Below are 20,079 nucleotides of genomic sequence, written 5' to 3'. Positions count from 1 at the left end.
AATCAGGCCTTTATGGTAGAGTTGCCAGATTAAAAAGGCACATGACAGCCCACTTGGAGTTTGCCAAAAGGCACCTAAAGACTCAGACCATGAGAAACAAGATTCTCTGGTATGATGAAACCAATATTGAATTTTTTGGCCTGAATACCAAGCCTCACGTCTGGAGGAAATCTGGCACCATCCCTACAGTGAAACGTGGTGGCAGCAACATGCGGTGGGGATGTTTTTCAGCGGCAGGGACTGGGAGACTAATCAGGATCAATGGAAAGATGAACGGAGCAAAGTACAGAGAGAATGACCCTAAGCACACAGCAGTGACAACGCAGGAGTGACTTTGGACAAGTCTCTGAATGTCCTCGAGTGGCCCAAATACAGGTGTACCAATACCAAAGAAGACTCGAGGCTATAATCTGAATACTTATGTAAATGTGATATCAGTTTTTTTTTATATATATATAAATTCACTGAGGATGGTCCTCCTTCCTCCTCTGAGAAGCCTCCACCCATGTACAGTAGGCCTAAAAGAACATGCAATACTTATGTAATGTTTTAGTCTGCCATCTGCAGAATTGTAATAAAGCCTGAATAATCATTAAAGATACCACTGTTTCTTAGGGTTTACATATTATCCTGGAATTTTGCCAGATTCATTAGCAATATATTGCATATCAAACATGTATATGTACATGAAGAATATATATATTGTTTATGACCTTTCTCCAAACATGAATGTAGTTTTTAACAGCTAATGTTTTATATGGGACATTGAATATATTTATGATAAACAAATTAGCATTTTCTTTTAGCTGCTTTACCTTTACTATATACATTTCCTCCATATAGGCACACATATGAAAATAGACAATTAGTACATACTGTTGCACCTTGATAGTTTTACCTTATGTCAAAACCATGATCAATTGTGTCACATCATCCAAGGATTATTCAAATGTAAACTAAATTAATCCTATACTCACATAAAACATGTTAAACTCATATACTCCAAACATTTTTCTTCCCTAGGTTAAGTTTTGTCACGTGCACGAGTACAGTGAAATGCATTGCTCCAGGCTTAGTTCCAGCTCACCTGTGTCCAGCAAGAGGCGGTGGTCAGTACCCTTCTGATCGGGGCCTTGCTGGCTTCCCTGGTCGGTGGGAGGCTGATTGACCGCTATGGCCGAAGGAATTCCATCCTCCTCAGCAACGTCCTTATCCTGGCAGGGAGTCTGGTCCTGGTTAGCACCTCTTACTTAGCGCTGGTGGTGGAAAGAATCACGGTGGGCTTCGCCATATGCATCTCCTCCATGTCCTGCTGTATCTTTGTGTCGGAGATGGTCACCGACAAGCATAAGTTTATTTTTGGACCTAACGAAGTCGGTATCACCGTGGGCATTCTGGGAGCTTATGCCATGAACTATATCCCGTCTGATGCCAGACATTGATGGAAATATATGTTTGGGTCAGCCATCGTGCTGACTTTGGCTCAGTTTGTCTCCATTTGGTTCCTCCCGTCCAACGCTGGAGCACCTGCAGAATGCCAAAGGGCAGGCGCTCAAAGAGGCCTTATTCGCTTCATTGAGGATCACAAAGTAGAGAATTCGGCAACCGTTTCCAACAGACTTGATAACGCACAGTACAGCATTGTTCACCTCTTTCAACAGATGGATAACATGAGGATCAGGACTATGAAAATGTAGTGTTGGTCCCATGTTTCATGAGCAAATTTGTTTACATCCATGTTAGTGAGCATTTCTCCTTTGCCAAGATAACCCACCCACCTGACAGGTGTGGCATCAAGAAGCTTATTAAACAGCATGATCAATACACAATACACCTTGTGCTGGGACAATAAAAAGCCACTAAAATGTTCTCACACAACCCAATGCCACAGATGTCTCAATTTGAGGGAGCATGCAATTAGCATGCTGACTGCAGAAATGTCAAACAGCTGTTGCCAGATAATTAATTGTTCATTTCTCTAACATGTAATTTTAGAGAATTTGGCAGTACTTCCAACCAGCCTCACAACTGCAGCCCAGAACCTCCACATCCGGCTTCTTCACCTGCGGGATTGTCTGAGACCAACCACCCAGACAGCTGATGAAACTGTGGGTTTCCGCAACCGAAGAATTTCTGCAAAAACTGTCAGAAATCGTCTCAGGGAAGCTCATCTGCAGCAGCTAATGGACTACTGCAGTTTGGCATCGTAACCGACTTCAGTAACAAATGCTCACCTTCGATTGCCACTTGCACATTGGAGATGTGTGCTCTTCACAGATAAATCCCGGTTTCAACTGTACCGAGCAGATGGCAGTATGGCGTCATGCGGGCATGCGGTTTGCGGATGTCAACGTTGTGAACAGAGGGCTCCATGGTGGCGGTTGGTTTATGGTACGGACAACAAACACAATTGCATTTTGTCGATGGCAATTTGAATGCACAGCTACCATGGGATCCTGAGGCCCATTGTCATGCCACTTATCCGCCGCCATCACCTCATGTTTCACCACGATAATGCACAGCCCCGTTGTCGCAAGGATCTGTACACAATTCCTGGAAGCTGAACATATCAGATTTCTTCCATGGCCTGCATACTCAGACATTTCACCCATTGAGCACGTGTGGGATGCTCTGGATCGACGTGTTCCAGTTCCCGCCAATATCCAGCAACTTTGCGCAGCTATTGAAGAGTAAGACAACATTACATAGGCCATAATCAACAGCCTGATCAATTATATGCAAAGGAGATGTGTCGCGCTGCATGAGGCAAATGGTCTTCACACCAGGTTCTGAACCACGGTCATATTTTTTTTAATTTAAGTTTGTGATCAGATTCACATCTATTTCCCCAGTCATGTGAAATCCATAGATTATGGCCTACATTAATTTATTATAATTGAATGATTCCTTATTTGAACTGTAACTCAGTAAAATCTTTGAAATGGTTTCATGTTGGGTTTATTTTTTTGTTCAGTATAAATGCTGGGCTGGAAGCAAGGGGAAATCATGTGCGAGTTGAGCTAAATATAGGAGATGATTCAGACAGCAACATGATATTCTAGTTCAGCTAAATAGAGGAGATGATTCAGACAGCAACATAAACATGATATTCTTATGGAGGGGCAGTGGTCATTCAGATGGAACTGTTAGTAGGCAAAGGTGTGTGACGGCCAACACGCTGCTCGTCCAATTTATTTAAACTAGGCAAGTCAGTTAAGAACAAATTCTTATTTACAAAGACGACCTACCCCGGCCATACCCTAACCCGGACGACACTGAGCCAATTGTGTGCCGCCCTATGGGACTCCCAATCATAGCCGGTTGTGATACAGCCCAGCATTGCACCAGGGTCTGTAGTGACGCATCAAGCACTGAGATGCAGTGCCTTAGACCCCAATCAGCATCCAAACAACCAGTTTTATTATCACTGTTACAATTAATTTTAAAACATAGCAAAAACGCATACTGTAGAAGTGACATCAAAATAATACAATAATTAAGGAAATTGATTTCTGTAAAACCTTACAATCAGGAGACAATCTGTGTGAACATACCAACTCAATCAGATATACTTGATAAAATGTGTTTATTTACACAAATATTTTCAGATACTAGTCTACATACGGACAAAAATATATACAGTGATGTAAGGACTCATACAACTTCATTATGTCGATGTATGCATGTATTTCATATGTTGAGAGATTTCAAATGAAAAAAGGATGCATATGTACAGCTATACTCAAACAAGATTCCCATTTCTGGCACTAACACAGGAAAAATTAAACCGTTTAAGTTCAATACATCCTTCAGTGTCTAGCCAAACAGATGATCGATCACGAAACTTAGCCTCGAAACAAACTAAATACACAAAAAAAAATCCTCAGGTTCGAACAGCAGAGAAAAAATTTCAAGACAACTTAACCAGGACTCAGGTGCTTTCGTATTCTGTTGTGATCTTCTAACAAATATTTTCTCCCCCATATTATCTCCACATAACTCAGTGTACCTCTCCAAGAAAACAAAGGTTTGGTCAGTCTCCTCTTTTTCCAAACGATTGAGTAAACTTTGGTTTTTTACAACTTAAATTAATTCAAGGGTAAAGCAGCAAGTTTGAGAGAAACGTTTCAAATTAACCGAACGGATGGCTTTGTCTGGATTTCGAAGGGTTTGGATGACAATACTGGCATCAAACCGTTTCCACAGTAAATTAAACCCATCCAGCACCATAGCATTTCAGTACAAAAAAGGAAAACTGTCAGGGAACCCTTACATCAAAAAGACTAGGTATCCAGTTCGGTAGAAAGGCAAGACATACTATTCAGACTAAAGTGTCATTAGTATAGGTGGAGTGAGGCAGCTTCAGTGTTTCAACACACGACTGGAGCACAGAACAGCACCAAACACTTTCAAATGCCGTCTTTATAATGGTGGTATGGAGTTCTGGATTGACCTAAACACAGGGGATTGCTTAAGGTGTTCAGCCAGGTCTTGTTTGACAACATTGCATTAGTAAACTACAGATTCTGCGTCTTTTGGTATGAATGTTACCGTCCTTTCCTGTTGCCTTCCGCTAACTACTTCGCGTGACCATTGTCAGTGATGTACAAACAAAATGTGTTGCAAGGGGAGGGACCCCCATCACCAGTGGATTCGTAACTTATTCTTGGCTTGTAAGACACAGCCACACACACACAGCCACACACACACACACACACAGCCACATCGTCACTTCAAGATGACAGGAATACCTGTATGTGTCAATTACACAGAACATTCATTTCATATGTCTCTTTACCTCATGTTCATTAAAGGAGATACAAACTAACATTGTTCAGATGAGACTGCCTTCAGAGGTTGGCATTCCTGGATCTCAGGGCAGTTTGAGTGAGTGAGTAGAGGTGGTGGCGCAGGCCGGCAGAGTGAGTGGGCCCTGATGGTTGCAATCACTGGGGGGGACCAGCAGCGGCGGGCACGGGGATGCTCAGGGCGTTGGTGGCAGCAGAGAGAACAGGCGAGCCGGTGAGGGTGACCAGGGCAGTAGCGACTGGCAAGGCAGAGATGCCTAGAGAGAAAGACAGGGAATTTAGCTTAACTAAGCATGCGGGTTACTTAGAAAACACTCCAAGGGAGTTCTGATGATGCAGTGACTACATTAACTAATGAGTTACATAGGAAAGATGACAATGTATACACTCAAATATGGTGAGAATTGAGCTCTTCTGAAATGTTTTGCAATAAAATTACAGTATGTCAATTATGACAATGTGATAGTCATTATTTTACTACCCATCTTACATTTACATTACATTTAAGTCATTTAGCAGGCGCTCTTATCCAGAGCGACTTACATTTTTTTTTTTGTACTGGCCCCCCGTGGGAAACGAACCGACAACCCTGACGTTGCAAGCGCCATGCTCTACCAACTGAGCCACACGGGGCCCTCTTTAAAGGCCTTCCATCTTTAAAGGCCTTTGCTGAATGTACGATTTTAGCCGTCTTATGCCATCCCGGAAAATATGTGCACGCCGCAGGCAAATTCTTAGGTCATAAACAACAGTCGGATGTCTTAGGTTGACCAGTGTGACAGGGTCTATGTCTGCTGAATAAGTAACACAGAACCCAAACCGGCTGCGCGCGTGAGCCATATTGCAAACGTGTATTTTGTCCCCCCACACCAAACGCGATCACAACACACAGGTTAAAATATCAAAACAAATTCTGAACCACATTCATTTGGGGACAGGTCGAAAAGCATTAAACCTTTATGGCAATTTAGCTAGCTAGCTTGCACTTTGTCATATTTGTCATATTTTGCTAGCTTGCTGTTGCTAGCTAATTTGTCCTGGGATATAAACATTGAGTTGTTATTTTACCTAAAATGCACAAGGTCCTCTACTCCGACAATTAATCCACACATAAAACAGTCAACCGAATCATTTCTAGTCATCTCTCCTCCTAGGTTTTTTCTTCTCTTGACTTTATATTGCGATTGGCAACATTCACAAATTAGGTGCATTACCGCCACCGACCTCGTTCGTCTTTCAGTCACCCACGTGGGTATAACCAATGAGATGACATGTGGGTACCTGCTTCTATAAACCAATGAGGAGATGGGAGAGGCAGGACTTGCAGCACGATCTGCATCAGAAATGGAACTGACTTCTATTTTAGCTCTTGGCAACAAGACGCTCATTGGCGCACGCGAGCAGTGTGGGTGCAATAATTGAATAATATAGATTTCTACATTTATTTTGCAATGCTCGCGCACACGACGGGAGCGGTGTAGTCAGCCTGTAAGTAACACTACGTGCAGTCGTAGTCTTGTGTGGCTGGTGTTGAGCCGATCCCGGTAACTGACCAATTAATTGTCTGATTAATTGAAACGTTTCCATGCTGTGCAAGAAGAACGATTTCCCTAATAATCTTGCTTGCATAACATCTGAAATCAGGTTACCTGATTGGATTTTGAAAAACTCACAAAAATCACCAATCAAAATAAACATTCTACCACAGCGACCATGTTATTTTGGGGAAGTTGCTTATGAACTCAAACATATAAAGTTTTTATGTGAAAACTATTTCTAAGATGCATACTTCAGATTTTCCCGAACTCACTTGACTCGTGCATAAGCAAATAGAGGCTTGCACTGCTGGCAGATGCACAGATCAAACACACAGCAGCAGTTGACCTAGCCTCTCAAGCCAATTGCATAATGTGACGACAGAACTATATCAAATCGTACAATCTGGCCAGGTTGATAAAGATATTAATTTGGTAACGTTGCACAGTGTGACGTTATAATCGTAAAAGATAGAATCTGACGTACAGTCTACAAAGGCCTTTAGAGGAATGACTAACATCAATGACGGCATACTGAGGACATTTGCCTGGACAAATATAGCAGGTGACCAAGCTTCATTGAATCTTTACACAGACCAAATTGGCTTCTTGAATCCATTTCATTTCCGAGCTCGGCCTCCCACTGACAAAACATCCTCCTCAACACTGAGTAATGGGAGTTCAGACGAGGAGCCGGGAGGGCATTCAGGCTGATGATTGGTGTGTGCGCGCTCACCAGTGATCATGTTGGCTGTGCTCACGGCTGTATTTCCACAGGGTAGGTTAGCCGACCCTGGCATGCGACCCTGCTCTTTCACAATGGGATCTGTGTGGACAAGAAAACACATATTGAACAAACCTCTAGTGTCATGACTGTCCTGTGAGGATCCAAATAGGTCATATCAGGTTTGCAATGAATGACTTCAACCAGACCCCCCCCCAACACACTTCTCCAATGTTCACCAAAGGAACGTCCTTTGTTTCAACAGACCTTTTCCAGCTGAAACTAACACGTTCAAAAGCAAATACCGGAACAATATTTCTAACATAGAACGTAGGGAATGTCAGAGGCGATCTATAGAACACTAATGCCATTTTGTTTGTTATTTTGTGATGTCATTAAAAATGTTAAAGGAAATACTGTAACTAGGAAAGATTACCCACTACATGTGTGAAATGTCCATCCTATGCGTTGTGCATAAAAAATGATTAGTGTTTTTGTTGAGAGGGATGTGATTTTAGGAGCCATAAGATAATTGTTTTACATAAACTTTGCACAGCGACAAGTCACGCCCGAGTAAGGTCAGAGAGCATGTCAGCCTGACAGAACAGCGCTTTTAAACAAACTGTATAAAATTATGGGTTAAGAATGAACCTACTAGACCAGAAAAGCGTGAAGCTGCACTTTTAAAATGGTCTGAACTCTGAATCTCAACACGAGTTAGAGACGATAAACTCACCTCCCGGACAATCACTGGTACGACTGATTAGCTGTCCTAAGTAAATTATCTTTGAAAGCCAATTTAAGTAGGACAATCCTACTATTCTGCTCAAACCATCGTATTACGCTACTCTCACCCCCCCACTGGGAACCATCGACCCGGCTGGCTAGCCCATCTTCTAAGTATCATGTTCAGGAGCGAATGGAAGGAAAATAAACTGTAGTTCTGTTCAGTACTACACGACAAGTCACCAGATACCAGACAACTACAGAGAAGAACAGTAGAAGACTTAATGGAACCATTTTTGGACAATCAGTGCCTTACAAGCGTGCCGCGAAAAGGCCCAACCCCCTTTCCAAGGCGGCCCAGTCCCGAGAGAGATACTGAACGAACCAAGGCATTTCACGTAAACATATTTATGATTTCTTACTCAGAGGGAGGCAATTGTCTGCAAAGTATAGGATTACTACAATGAAAACAATATTTAACAATGACGGCCTACCCCGGCCAAACCCTCCCCTAACCGGATGATGCTGGGGCAATTGTGTGCCGCCCTATGGGATTCCCGATCACAGCCGGTTGTGATACAGCCTATATGTACCAAAGTTAAGTGTGTCTGTCCCTCTCTGCCCCCCCCAACAGTCTTGAGTCCCTAGTCTCCAGCTACTGCAAGTAGATAGTCATACGCAACTACTGATGACCACACTGAACTGGGCCATGTTCATTAGATACAAAATGGATGAAAACTGAGTAAAACGAGGTAGAGCTACCTGAAGAAACATTTGTTTTTCTTTGCCACTACAAAACGTTTTGCTAATGTGCCCTAATGAACACGACCCTGATTAGCAAACAAACAAACAATATCAAAGCCAACTAAATGTGAAGAACCAGAACATCCGTCTCCCTTAACTTCTTACGGCTGGGGGGCAGTATTGAGTAGCTTGGATGAAAAGCGTGCCCAGAGTAAACTGCCTGCTACTCAAACCCAGATCCTAGGATATGCATATTATTAGTAGATTTGGATAGGAAACACCCTGAAGGTTCTAAAACTGTTTGAATGATGTCTGTGAGTATAACAGAACTCATATGGCAGGCAAAAACCTGGGGAAAATTCCAACCAGGAAGTGGAAAATCTGAGGTTTGTAGGTTTTCAAGTCTTTGCCGATACAAGATAGTGTAAGTTTGATCCGATTGCAATGCCTAAGACTTCCACTAGATGTCAGTCTTTAGAACCTTGTTTGAGGCTTCTACTGTGAAGGGGGAGAGAATGAGAGCCGTTTCAACTAGAGGTCTGGCAGACTGCCCTGAGCTCAGAATCGCACACGCCCGTGAGGCGTAGCTGCGTTCCATTGCATTTCTAAAGACAAAGGAATTCTCCGGTTGAAACATTGAAGTTTTATGTTAAAAACATCCTAAAGATTGATTCTATACATCGTTTGACATGTTTCTACGAACTGTAACGGAACTTTTTGACTTTTGTCTGGACCTAGTGCTCGCGCCTCATGAATTTGGATTTGTGAACTAAACGCGAACAAAAAAGGAGGTATTTGGACATAAATGGACTTTATCGAACAAAACAAACATTTGTGGAACTGGGATTCCTGGGAGTGCATTCTGATGAAGATCAAAGGTCAGTGAATATTTATAACGCTATTTCTGACTTTTACTGACTCCACAACATGGCGGGTACCTGTATGGCTTGTTTTTTTGTCTGAGCGCCGTACTCAGACGATTGCATGGTGTGCTTTTTCCGTAAAGTTTTTTGAAATCTGACACAGCGGTTGCATTAAGGAGAAGTGGATCTATAATTCCATGCATAACACTTGTATGTATCAATGTTTATTATGAGTATTTCTGTAATTTTATGTGTCTCTCTGCAAAATCACTGGATGTTTTGGAAGCAAAACATTACTGAACATAACACGCCAATGTAAACTAAGATTTTTGGATATAAATATGAACTTTATCGAACAAAACACACATGTAGTGTAACATGAAGTCCTATGAGGGTCATCTGATGAAGATCAAAGGTTAGTGATTACTTTTATCTCTATTTCTACATTTTGTGACTCCTCTCTTTGGCTGGAAAAATTGCAATTTTTCTGTGACTAGGTGCTGACTTAACATAATCATTTGGTGTGCTTTCATCGTAAAGCCTTTTTGAAAATCGGACACTGTGGTGGGATTAACAACAAGTTTATCTTTAAAATGGTGTGAAATACTTGTATATTTGAGGAATTGTAATTATGAGATTTCTGTTGTTTGAATTTGGCCCTGCACTTTCACTGGCTGTTGTCATATCTATCCCGTTAACTGGATTTCAGCCGTAAGAAGTAAAAAAATATATATATTTTAATTTAAGCTGCGAGTTGCTTTTAAAGAGAAACCTTGTTGCAATGCAAAGTAACCCCAGTTATAACAAGCCTTTTATTTGCTGTTAACTGCAGCTTGGCCTATAGAGCCATATAGAGGACCACAGGTTCAAAGACATAATAAAAACAACCACAGAACAAAGCACACAGGGTTACAGTTGGGACCATCTTTCGTGTCAGCAGCAGCCACAACTAAATCATTTTCTGATCTAATCAATAAACCCACAGCAGTTCCATTCCAATCATTATTATGTGGGCAACTTTCAGAGAATATTCTAAGAACATCACCAACCTATAAATTAATCTCACAGAACTTTCCGAGTTACTAAGGTAGACTCAGCGTTATGACATTGTCATGAACAGCACCGCAGACATTCAAATGAGCGTGATGCGAAACTGTGCTCTCATACAGTCAGACATTATCTGGCCATGTACGCTTCACGTCATCACAACGTGGTATCTACGGGACCAGAACAGCGAAGGAGTTTAGCCTTGCACTTCAACGCTCTTAGTTGTTGCGGAAATCAAACAGCTATTGCGGTTTACTTCATGCATCGCTGAGTCTACCTTTAAAAATCTTCAACATTCACACTCACAGAAGTAGGGGTGATCCATGGCCTCGCGGGCAGTCAACCGGGCCTGATGGTCATAGCGCAGCAGCTTATCCAGAAAGTCCAGACCCTCAGGACTGATCAGTTGCTGGTTCTCACTGTGGACGAAGCGCTCCCACCGCTTACGAGAGTGTCTGGAAGGGGAGAGCTAGTTAAGAGCAGCTTTGTGTGTTTAGATTTAGGAATTGGTTTTACTAAGTGCCCAAAACAAGTGCAGAAAACCACACATTAGTAAAGACAGACAACCACATACCTTCCCAGAATGTCATTGAACCGAGGCTCCAACTCGATGTTGTACTTGTCAATGTAGTCGTACAGGTCTTCCGTTCCCAACACCTTGGCTATTCTCACCAACTGACAAAGGGGAAAAAATTATGGGGAAATATCATTCATGAATAGAACTGACAGGATTCCCGATAGTACCTGACATAATCAAATCTGTTGTATACAATCCATTTCCTTCGGAATGTTCTGGAACCTTTCACCCTCCTGAACAGGCCCAAGTTATTCTCGTCACTTGTAATGAGTAGGGCCCTTGCGACATGGTGGACAACGTTTTGGAGTGTTTACCTGGTCGTAGTTGTCGTGGCCATGGAAGAAAGGCTCCTTCCTGAAGACCATGCTGGCCAACATGCAGCCCAAGCTCCACATGTCCAGACTGTAGTCATACATCTGGAAGAAGACAGTCAAATCAGTGAGTTAGAGAAAAGCAAAGATGGCGGAATGGAAGAGGAGCCTGCAACAGCCCCTTAGGGAAATATTGGGACTATCTAATGAAATGGATTTGAATGACCAATGTGAGATTTGCCTGTTTAGTTTTCACATTGCCGTGTTGAGCATGGTTCCAGTAACTACGGTGGATGCTTAACCAGCTCAGCAGTTTGGTTCAATGGTGTGAAAAGGGTATGTGTGCATGTAGCTGTGATCTACACAACAGAAAATAATATAGACTGAGCTTGACAACGTACCTGATAATCGACCAGAAGCTCAGGTCCTTTGAAGTAGCGAGAAGCCACTCGGACATTATACTCCTGTCCCGGGTGGTAGAACTCAGCCAGACCCCAGTCAATAAGGCGCAGCTGGAAGAACACAAACACAGACAGTCGATACCGAGACAAGCAGAACAGGGTTGTGTTCATTAGGACAAACATAAATAAAGAGACAAACAGGGAGGGACTACTTGGGCATTGTAATGTCATTGTGCAATATCTGCTTGTATTACAGCTCCAATAATACATCATAACATGATTCATCAAGAGTTAAAATATTTCCATTTAAACTAGCGTAATTTCTTTTTGTCACATTAAATGTACTGATGACAAAGATCTTGTCTACGGGTAAATCAGATGGAGGGAAATAACCGTGCCTCTGCCGCATTGGTCATAAACACTCACCTTGCGGTGTTCGTGATCAATCATCACGTTGTGGGGTTTTACGTCCCTGTGCATGATTCCCATGCTGTGGGAGTAGTCCAGGGCCTGCAGACAGAGCCAAAATGGCTGCAAGTTAACAAGGAGGCTGGGGATTTAATCAACAAAGAAATGCAGATAACAAAACAGACGTTTTCTTCCCGTCTGGGCGCACAAACATGTTGATGGACAAATAGACGGTTAATATGTAACCGTCGGACAAACAAGGGGCTTATACTCTAAGCACCCGAATGTTCTTGTTTTGGGAGAGGAAAATGCTGACTCATGTCTAGCAGTCTCTGGGCCTTCCAATACATTTTAAGAGCACAAATAAAATGGGGCAGTACACCCAAATTACAACATTACGAGACCCACCTTGAGAATCTCGAACATGTAGAACCGGATGTCATAGTCCGTTAGGGTCTGGTACAATTGCTGCAAGTAAAAACGGATGAATCAATACCGTGATTTAACCAAACCCTGAAGAGTCCATGCATATATCTGTTTAACCAACCTGAACCCATCATCTAATACAAAGAGCACATATTATTCAAATCACAAGCTATCAACTTGGGCATCTGACTGGTAACACTTAGGCCTATTACGGAACACAAAACGTGACACAACCCTTCGTTTTGATCATCATGTACCAGTGATTAAGGATAGAACCACAAGACAAGAAACATCCTGGCCCCCGAAGACAGCACAGCACCCGTTTACATACACTTAGGTTGGAGTCAATAAAACTCATTTTTCAACCACTCCACAAATGCCTTGTTAACAAACTATAGTTTTCAAGTAGGTTAGGACATCTACTTGGTGCATGACACAAGTAATTTTTCAAACAATTGTTTACAGACAGATTACTTCACTGTATCATAATTCCAGTGGGTCAGAAGTTTACATACACTAAGTTGACTGTGCCTTTAAACAGCTTGGAAAATTCCAGAAAATTATGTCATGGCTTTAGAAGCTTCTGATAGGCAAAATGACATGTACCTGTGGATGTATTTCAAAGCCTACCTTCAAACTCAGTGCCTCTTTGCTTGTCATCATGAGAAAATCAAAATAAATCCACCAATACCTAAAAAAAAATGTTATGTTGACCTCTACAAGTCTGGTTCATCCTTGGGAGCAATTCCCAAACGCTTGAAGGTACCACGTTCATCTGTACAAACAACAGTACGCAAGTATAAACACCATGGGACCACGCAGCCATCATACCTCTCACGAAGGAGACGCGCTCCGTCTCTTAGAGATTAACATACTTCGGTGCAAAAGTGCAAATCAATCCCAGAACAGCAGCAAATGACCTTCTGAAGATGCTGGAGGAACAGGTACAAAATTAGCTATATCCACAGTAAAATGAGTCCTATATCGACATAACCTGAAAGGCCGCTCAGCAATGAAGAAGCCACTGCTCCAAAACCTCCATAAAAAAGCCAGACTACGGTTTGCAACTGCACATGTGGACAAAGATTGTACTTTTTGGAGAAATGTCCTCTGGTCTGATGAAGCAAAAATATAACTGTTCAGCCATAATGACCATTGTTATGTTTGGAGGAAAAAGGGGGACGCTTGCAAGCCGAAGAACACCATCCCAACTGTGTAGCACGGGGGTGGCATCATCCTGTTGTGGGGGTGCTTTCCTGCAGGAGGGACTGGTGCACTTCACAAAATACATGGCATCATGAGGAATGAAAATATGTGGATATATTGAAGCAACATCTCAAGACATCAGTCAGGAAGTCGGGTCTTCCAAATGGACAATGACCCCAAGCATACTTCCAAAGTTGTGGCAAAATGGCTTAAGGACAAGAAATTCAAGGTATTGGAGTGGCCATCACAAAGCCCTGACCTCAATCCTATAGAACATTTGTGGGCAGAACTGAAAAAGCATGTGCGAGCAAGGAGGCCTACAAACCTGACTCCGTTACACCAGCTCTGTCAGGAGGAATGGGTCAAAATTCACCCAACTTATTGTGGGAAGCTTGTGGAAGGCTACCCAAAACGTTTTACCCAAGTTAAACAATTTAAAGGCAATGACACCAAATATTAATTGAGTGTATGTAAACGTCTGACCCACTGGGAATGTGCTGAAAGAAATAAAAGCTGAAATAAATTATTCTCTCTACTATTATTCGGACATTTCACATTCTTAAAATGAAGTGGTGATCCTAACTAATCTAAGACAGGGGATTTTTACTAGGATTAAATGTCAGGAATTGTGAAAATCTGAGTTTAAATGTATTTGGCTAAGTTGTATGTAAACTTCCGACTTCAACTGTACACACTGGAGTACGGGGAAACAACTTGCACGCCAAAAAAGTTTTTTAATAGGGCTTTGTTTCTGAATAGAGATGTACACTGTCAAGAAACGGAAGAAAACAGACTGCAAAGAGGACTGACTACCTGAACTTGTCCAATAAGAAACGCAAAACGTTTTGGTATGGTGTAATGAATACGACCCCGGGGTTATGCTACGTCTTACCTTGAAGTCAGTGTTGTTGACATGTTCAAAGACCAAGGCCGGTGTCCGAGACTGAAAGAAAAGAAGGGGTTGTTGCATTAAAGTTATGGCAGCCCCTCTAAAACCGTAATACAGTTCACACCTCTTTCCCCACCATTCCTACTCACCACTGGGTCTTTGACGATGTCTACAAGGGAGATGACGTTGGGGCCTCCGCGGAGGTTCTCCAGGATCTTAATTTCACGCTTGATTTTCTTCTTCTTGACGGGCTATGGACACAATTAAAGACCAATTGTATTGATTGTTTGGGTGGTTTTACTTCGAATATGATTCCAACAAGCCAATGTGAGTCTGTATCGACTGGCAAATCTATGATCTGAATGATATTGATTTCTCATCGTGGCCTTACCTTGAGTATTTTCACCACAACCTTCTCATTGTTGGTGATGTTGATTGCTTCAAACACTTCACTGTACTTCCCACGTCCCAGCTTCCGCACCAACTGGAAGTCATCTTGATTTCTGCGGTCAGAATTGTTTTTGTCAATTACACAATTCAAGGAAACTGGAATTAAACTGCAGAGATTCAATGTGCAAAGAGAACGTCATAAGTTTGTTTAGCAAGCACCAACCAACATTTTCTGACTTAATTTAGAGACTGGGAGTGTGTGTGTGTGGTCGCTGCGTACCCCCATTCCACCACATGGGACTCATAGTCCCAGTACTCCCTGGGCCGTTGTGTGTTGACATCGGTGTACACGCGGGCCCGACTCGGCACGGGTCCTGACATGTCCGACAGCTTGGCAGAGGAGAGGGGGTGCACTTACTGCAGAGAAGGATGAGGAGGGAAGAGAGTAGGCAGGATAAGAGGGAAGGTGGGGGAACAGGTCAGGGGCCTCTTCCTGACAGGGCAGGTGGTAAGGGGGGGCTTTGGCTGTAGGGTGGGGGGCACCAGGGGAGGACAGCTGAGACAACAGGGGGAAAGGAAGAAACAATGTCAGTTATATTTGAGACCATCACCTAGGCCAGATCAAATACGTATCATTGACATGGATTTAAAAACTTCCTGCAGAACTGATGGCCAGTGCAGACAATCAGTTTCTACAGGTGTGTGTGTGTGTGTAATGCAATTTGATGCACTGTTACAACACTGCATTTGTTGTTGCAAACTAAATTAAAGGCCTGATTACCAGCAGGCTGTTTTAAAATGTGTCACTGCATCGCCCCTAAAGTATTGACAATGTTTAATTACTAAAGCTGGTGGGGATAAGCTATGCAACTATGGATTTAGTTTAAAATACAAAATCCATTCTCTTACTGCCGTGATCATCAAAGTTTGATGGAATTCATCATTACCATCAATCACCACCTTCCGGAGACACCTGAAACCCCACCTCTTCAAGGAATACCTAGGATAGGATAAAGCAATCCTTCTGCCCCCCCCCCCCCCCTTAAAAGATGTAGATGCACTATTGTAAAGTGGCTGTTCCACTGGATGTCATTAGGTGAATGCACCAATTTGTAAGTCGCTCTGGATAAGAGCGTCTGCTAAATGACTTAAATGTAAATGTAAAATTACCACACACACACAAAAAAGTAAAAAAAGGTGTGAAAATACTGTCACATTTGACTTTTTATACTCTAACAGAAGTTCCCATTTGTTCAGAAAAATGTTCATACTCATATTGGCTTCTATTGATAAATGATCTCTATCCATATTTCATGCCAATAAACTATTTCCTCTGCAATAGTCAAGCCTTCGTTTATCTTTGCCAACAACAAACGGTCATAACTCTGGTGCCTGTCAAACATATCCTCTAGCTCTGTATAGAGGTTGGCATAGATATGGTTTTTCATTAATTTAAACCTTTATTTAACTAGGCAAGTCAGTTAATACTGCCCCTGCAGCCATAAGAAGTTGAGTAGCTTGGATGAAAGGTGCCCAGAGTAAACCGCCTGCTCCTCAGTCCCAGTTACTAATATATGCATATTATTATTAGTATTGGATAGGAAACACTCTGAAGTTTCTAAAACTGTTTGAATTATGTCTGTGAGTATAACAAAACTCATATGGCAGGCAAAAACATGAGAAAAAATCCAAACAGGAAGTGGAAATTCTGAGGCTGGTCAATGTTAAACTCATCGCCTATTCAATTCCCTGTAATATATGGATCTGTTTGCACTTCCTACGCCTTCCACAGATGTCAACAGTCGGTAGAACGTTGAAGTAAGTTTATACTGTGTTGTGGGGCCGGATGAGAGGGAAATGAGTCAGTGGTCTGGCAAATTGCCAGTTCCTGGTTCCGCGCATTCCTCATGATATCGCTTTGCTTTCCATAACTTCTACAGACAGAAGGAATGCTCCGGTTGGACCGTTATTGGATATATATCATAACAACATCCTGAAGATTGATTATCTACTTAGTTTGACCAGTTTATTCTACTTGTAATATAACTTTTTGAAGTTTTCGTCCGACGTTTGCCTGCAATTGCGCGAGCGTTTGGAAACGTGTACATATGTAATGGACATAAGTAATGGACATTATCGAACAAATCAACGATTTATTGTGGAACTAGGATTCCTGGGAGTGCATTCTGATAAATATCATCAAAGGTAAGGGAATATTTATCCTGTAATTTCTGGTTTCTGTTGACTCCAACACGGCGGCTAATTTGGCTATTGTTCTGAGCTCCGTCTCAGATTATTGCATGGTTTGCTTTTTCCGTAAAGCTTTTTTGAAATCTGACACAGCGGTTGCATTAAGGAGAGGTATATTTATAATTCCACGTGTATAACTTCTATTATCATCTACATTTATGATGAGTATTTCTGTTGAAACGATGTGGCTATGCAAAATCACTTGATGTTTTTGGAACTAGTGAATGTAACGCGCCAATGTAAACTCAGATTTTATTTATATAAATATGAACTTTATCATACAAAACAGGCATGTATTGTGTAACATGAAGTCCTATGAGTGTCATCTGATGAAGATCAAAGGTTAGTGATTAATTTTCTCTCTTCTTTTTGTGACTGCTATCTTTGGCTGGAAAAATGGCTGTGCTTATTGTGGTTTGGTGTGACCTAACATAATCGTTTGTAGTACTTTCGCTGAAAAGCATATTTGAAATCGGACACTTTGGTGGGATTAACAACAAGATTACCTTTAAAATGGTATAAGACACATGTATGTCTCAGGAATTTTAATTATGAGATTTTTTATTTTGGCGCCCTGTACTTTCACTGGCTGTTGTCATATCGATCCCTTTACCAGGATTGCAGCCATAAGAAGTTAAGAACAAATTCTTATTTACAATGATGGCCTACCCAGGATGACGCTGGGCAAATTGTGTACCGCCCTATGGGAATCCCAAATGCGGCCAGATGTGATACAAAAAAAATAAAACGTGAGTACTATGAGCGTATTTGGGGCTTACCTGGTTCGTAAGTGACCCAGGAATATGTAGTTTTACCTAGCTTTGAGGTGTCTGGTACAACTAGCACTACCTCTGATAGTATGTAGCTGACCTAGGCTTAAAGTAAGTGCTTTTAGCAACAGTCCGTGGGAAGCCAGAAGTCATATACAATTCCATTTCAACTTATTGTGCTGGTGGGCAGGATGGTTGGTCATTATGAAGTGACACAAGGTATGCAGAGGCAGTGGGTCTACAACAGGCCCACATTTGGAAAGTATGTTTAATAATATGATAATTTAGATATTTTGTCTCAAACTCCCACCTGTCATAAAGACCAAGCTCCTACTCCTCAAAGTTACCTCAGCAGCCGGGCAGAGCCTAACTGTGGATCCGGGTCAAGACACCATTGTAACAGAGTGCATTTGTTCTGCTTCGAGCAACTAGCAACCACTGAGTGACAATTGCCTTTAGATTTCAGTTTAATATTAACTCCAGCCGACATGCTACAGGCGAGTTCCACATCCACTACATTCTAAAGTTAGCATAGTTTTATTCGAAAAATATGTAGCAATGAATAATCTTCTCTGCAATGGATGCAAGACACCTTTGGGGAAAAGTGGTGTTGCTGCCCTCTGGCTAAGATATAGCTAGCTGACGGTAGGTAACAGTAGCTAATGCCATGTTTGACAACAAACATGTGCATCTAGCTTTTGAGGAATAAGAAATGTTTGTTTGCTCAGTGCCACATGAGTAGTTACGATAGTTAGCTAGACTAACGTCTCCCGAGTGGCGCAGCGGTCTAAGGCACTGCATCGCACTGCTAGAGGCGTCACTACAGACCCGGGTTCCATTCCGGGCCGTATCAATAACCGGCCGTGATCGGGAGTCCCATAGGGCGGTGCACAATTGGCCCAGCGTCGTAAGGGTTAGGGGAGGGTTTGACCGGAGGGGCTTCACAAGTAGGCTTGCATTGTAAATAATAATTTGTTCTTAACTGACTTGCCTAGTTAAATAAAAGGTTCAATAAAAACATTAAAATAAAAACGTTAACGAGATCAATGTAACAATTGTAGGTTGCAGCGTATCCCCGTTCCTGGCGATCCCAAGGGATGCACGTTTAGATTTTTTCCCGAACACTACACAGCAAATTCAAATGATCAAAGCTTAACGATCAGTTGATTAATTGGTTCAGCTGTGTGGTGCTACTAGGGCAAAAACCAATACGTGCACCCCTTGGGGTCCCCAAGACCAAGATTAGGAAACGCTGAGGGGTTGCTTCAAAGATTAGCTATACTAGCTAACGTTAGCACTTTCACACATCTAGCTAGCTAACGCATGGCTGGTTTGCGCAGTTTGGCAGCAATAACTACATTGGACAGTTTTGTTATCCAACTACAGTAGCTAGCTACCGGTAGTCTCATCCAGCCCAGCTAGTTAACGCGTTAATCACCAATCCCAATGGCAAGCTTGAAAACTAGCTAGATAGCGAACCGACTGCTTGTTTCATAAAATAATTTGAACCAGAGTCCAAACTTTCATTGTATAGTTACCTCTTTGATCAAATCTGTGACCCAACTCCTCTTTTCGGAGCGGAGTGAAGGCAGGGTCCCTTCCTTTCCTCTCGCCGGTGTACTTGCGTATGATTTTTGCTGTCTCAGGGACAATATGGCCGACTACCGCGCTCACCGCTGTTCTTCTTCGTTTGGCGGATCGCAACCAAATGAAAGGTGCTTATGCCACCATCTACTGTACTGGAGTGTGAGGTTGGTCTCGTCCTTATTCTGTGGATTTTAAATGGTAGTTGGCAACCAACTTTAAGGTGCATAACCGCCACCAACTGGACTGGAATGTGGACCAGAGACAGTGAAGGTCTAAATCCAACCCAATAATCTAATCTCCCCAAGGAAACAAAATACATAATTAAATACTACATCCCCTGAAGATTTCCCCAGCAGTTCACTTAATCCTGGCTCTTCAACCCCATTACTCCTCAAATCAAATAATAATCGCTCCCTT

At 42.2% G+C, this 20,079-nt stretch overlaps 1 protein-coding gene across 3 annotated transcripts; it reads right to left on the bottom strand.

Moving 5' to 3' along the window:
- Window positions 1-3,569: 3,569 nt before the first annotated feature.
- LOC129815670 (casein kinase II subunit alpha-like) lies at window positions 3,570-19,751 on the bottom strand. Of its 3 annotated transcripts, none has more exons than XM_055869672.1 (13): window positions 19,614-19,749; window positions 15,336-15,611; window positions 15,057-15,168; window positions 14,815-14,916; window positions 14,669-14,719; window positions 12,553-12,612; window positions 12,163-12,246; window positions 11,737-11,847; window positions 11,339-11,440; window positions 11,022-11,122; window positions 10,754-10,902; window positions 7,080-7,169; window positions 3,570-5,065 (listed from the first exon to the last, which is right to left on the bottom strand). In XM_055869672.1, the coding sequence occupies exons 2-13, from the start codon at window positions 15,434-15,436 to the stop codon at window positions 4,947-4,949; spliced, it is 1,182 nt and encodes a 393-aa protein (XP_055725647.1). In that variant the 5' UTR covers window positions 15,437-15,611; window positions 19,614-19,749; the 3' UTR covers window positions 3,570-4,946. The 3 variants fall into 3 exon arrangements, with proteins under 3 accessions (XP_055725647.1, XP_055725648.1, XP_055725649.1); XM_055869673.1 differs by having other exon boundaries at window positions 15,336-15,472; XM_055869674.1 differs by lacking the exon at window positions 7,080-7,169 and having other exon boundaries at window positions 19,614-19,751.
- Window positions 19,752-20,079: the final 328 nt, after the last annotated feature.

The sequence above is a fragment of the Salvelinus fontinalis genome, chromosome 18 (assembly GCF_029448725.1).
Source record: "Salvelinus fontinalis isolate EN_2023a chromosome 18, ASM2944872v1, whole genome shotgun sequence".
In the NCBI taxonomy this organism is placed as follows: Eukaryota; Metazoa; Chordata; class Actinopteri; order Salmoniformes; family Salmonidae; genus Salvelinus; species Salvelinus fontinalis.
Note: the sequence above shows the minus strand (reverse complement) of the source record. Positions and strands in the feature narration are given on the sequence as shown.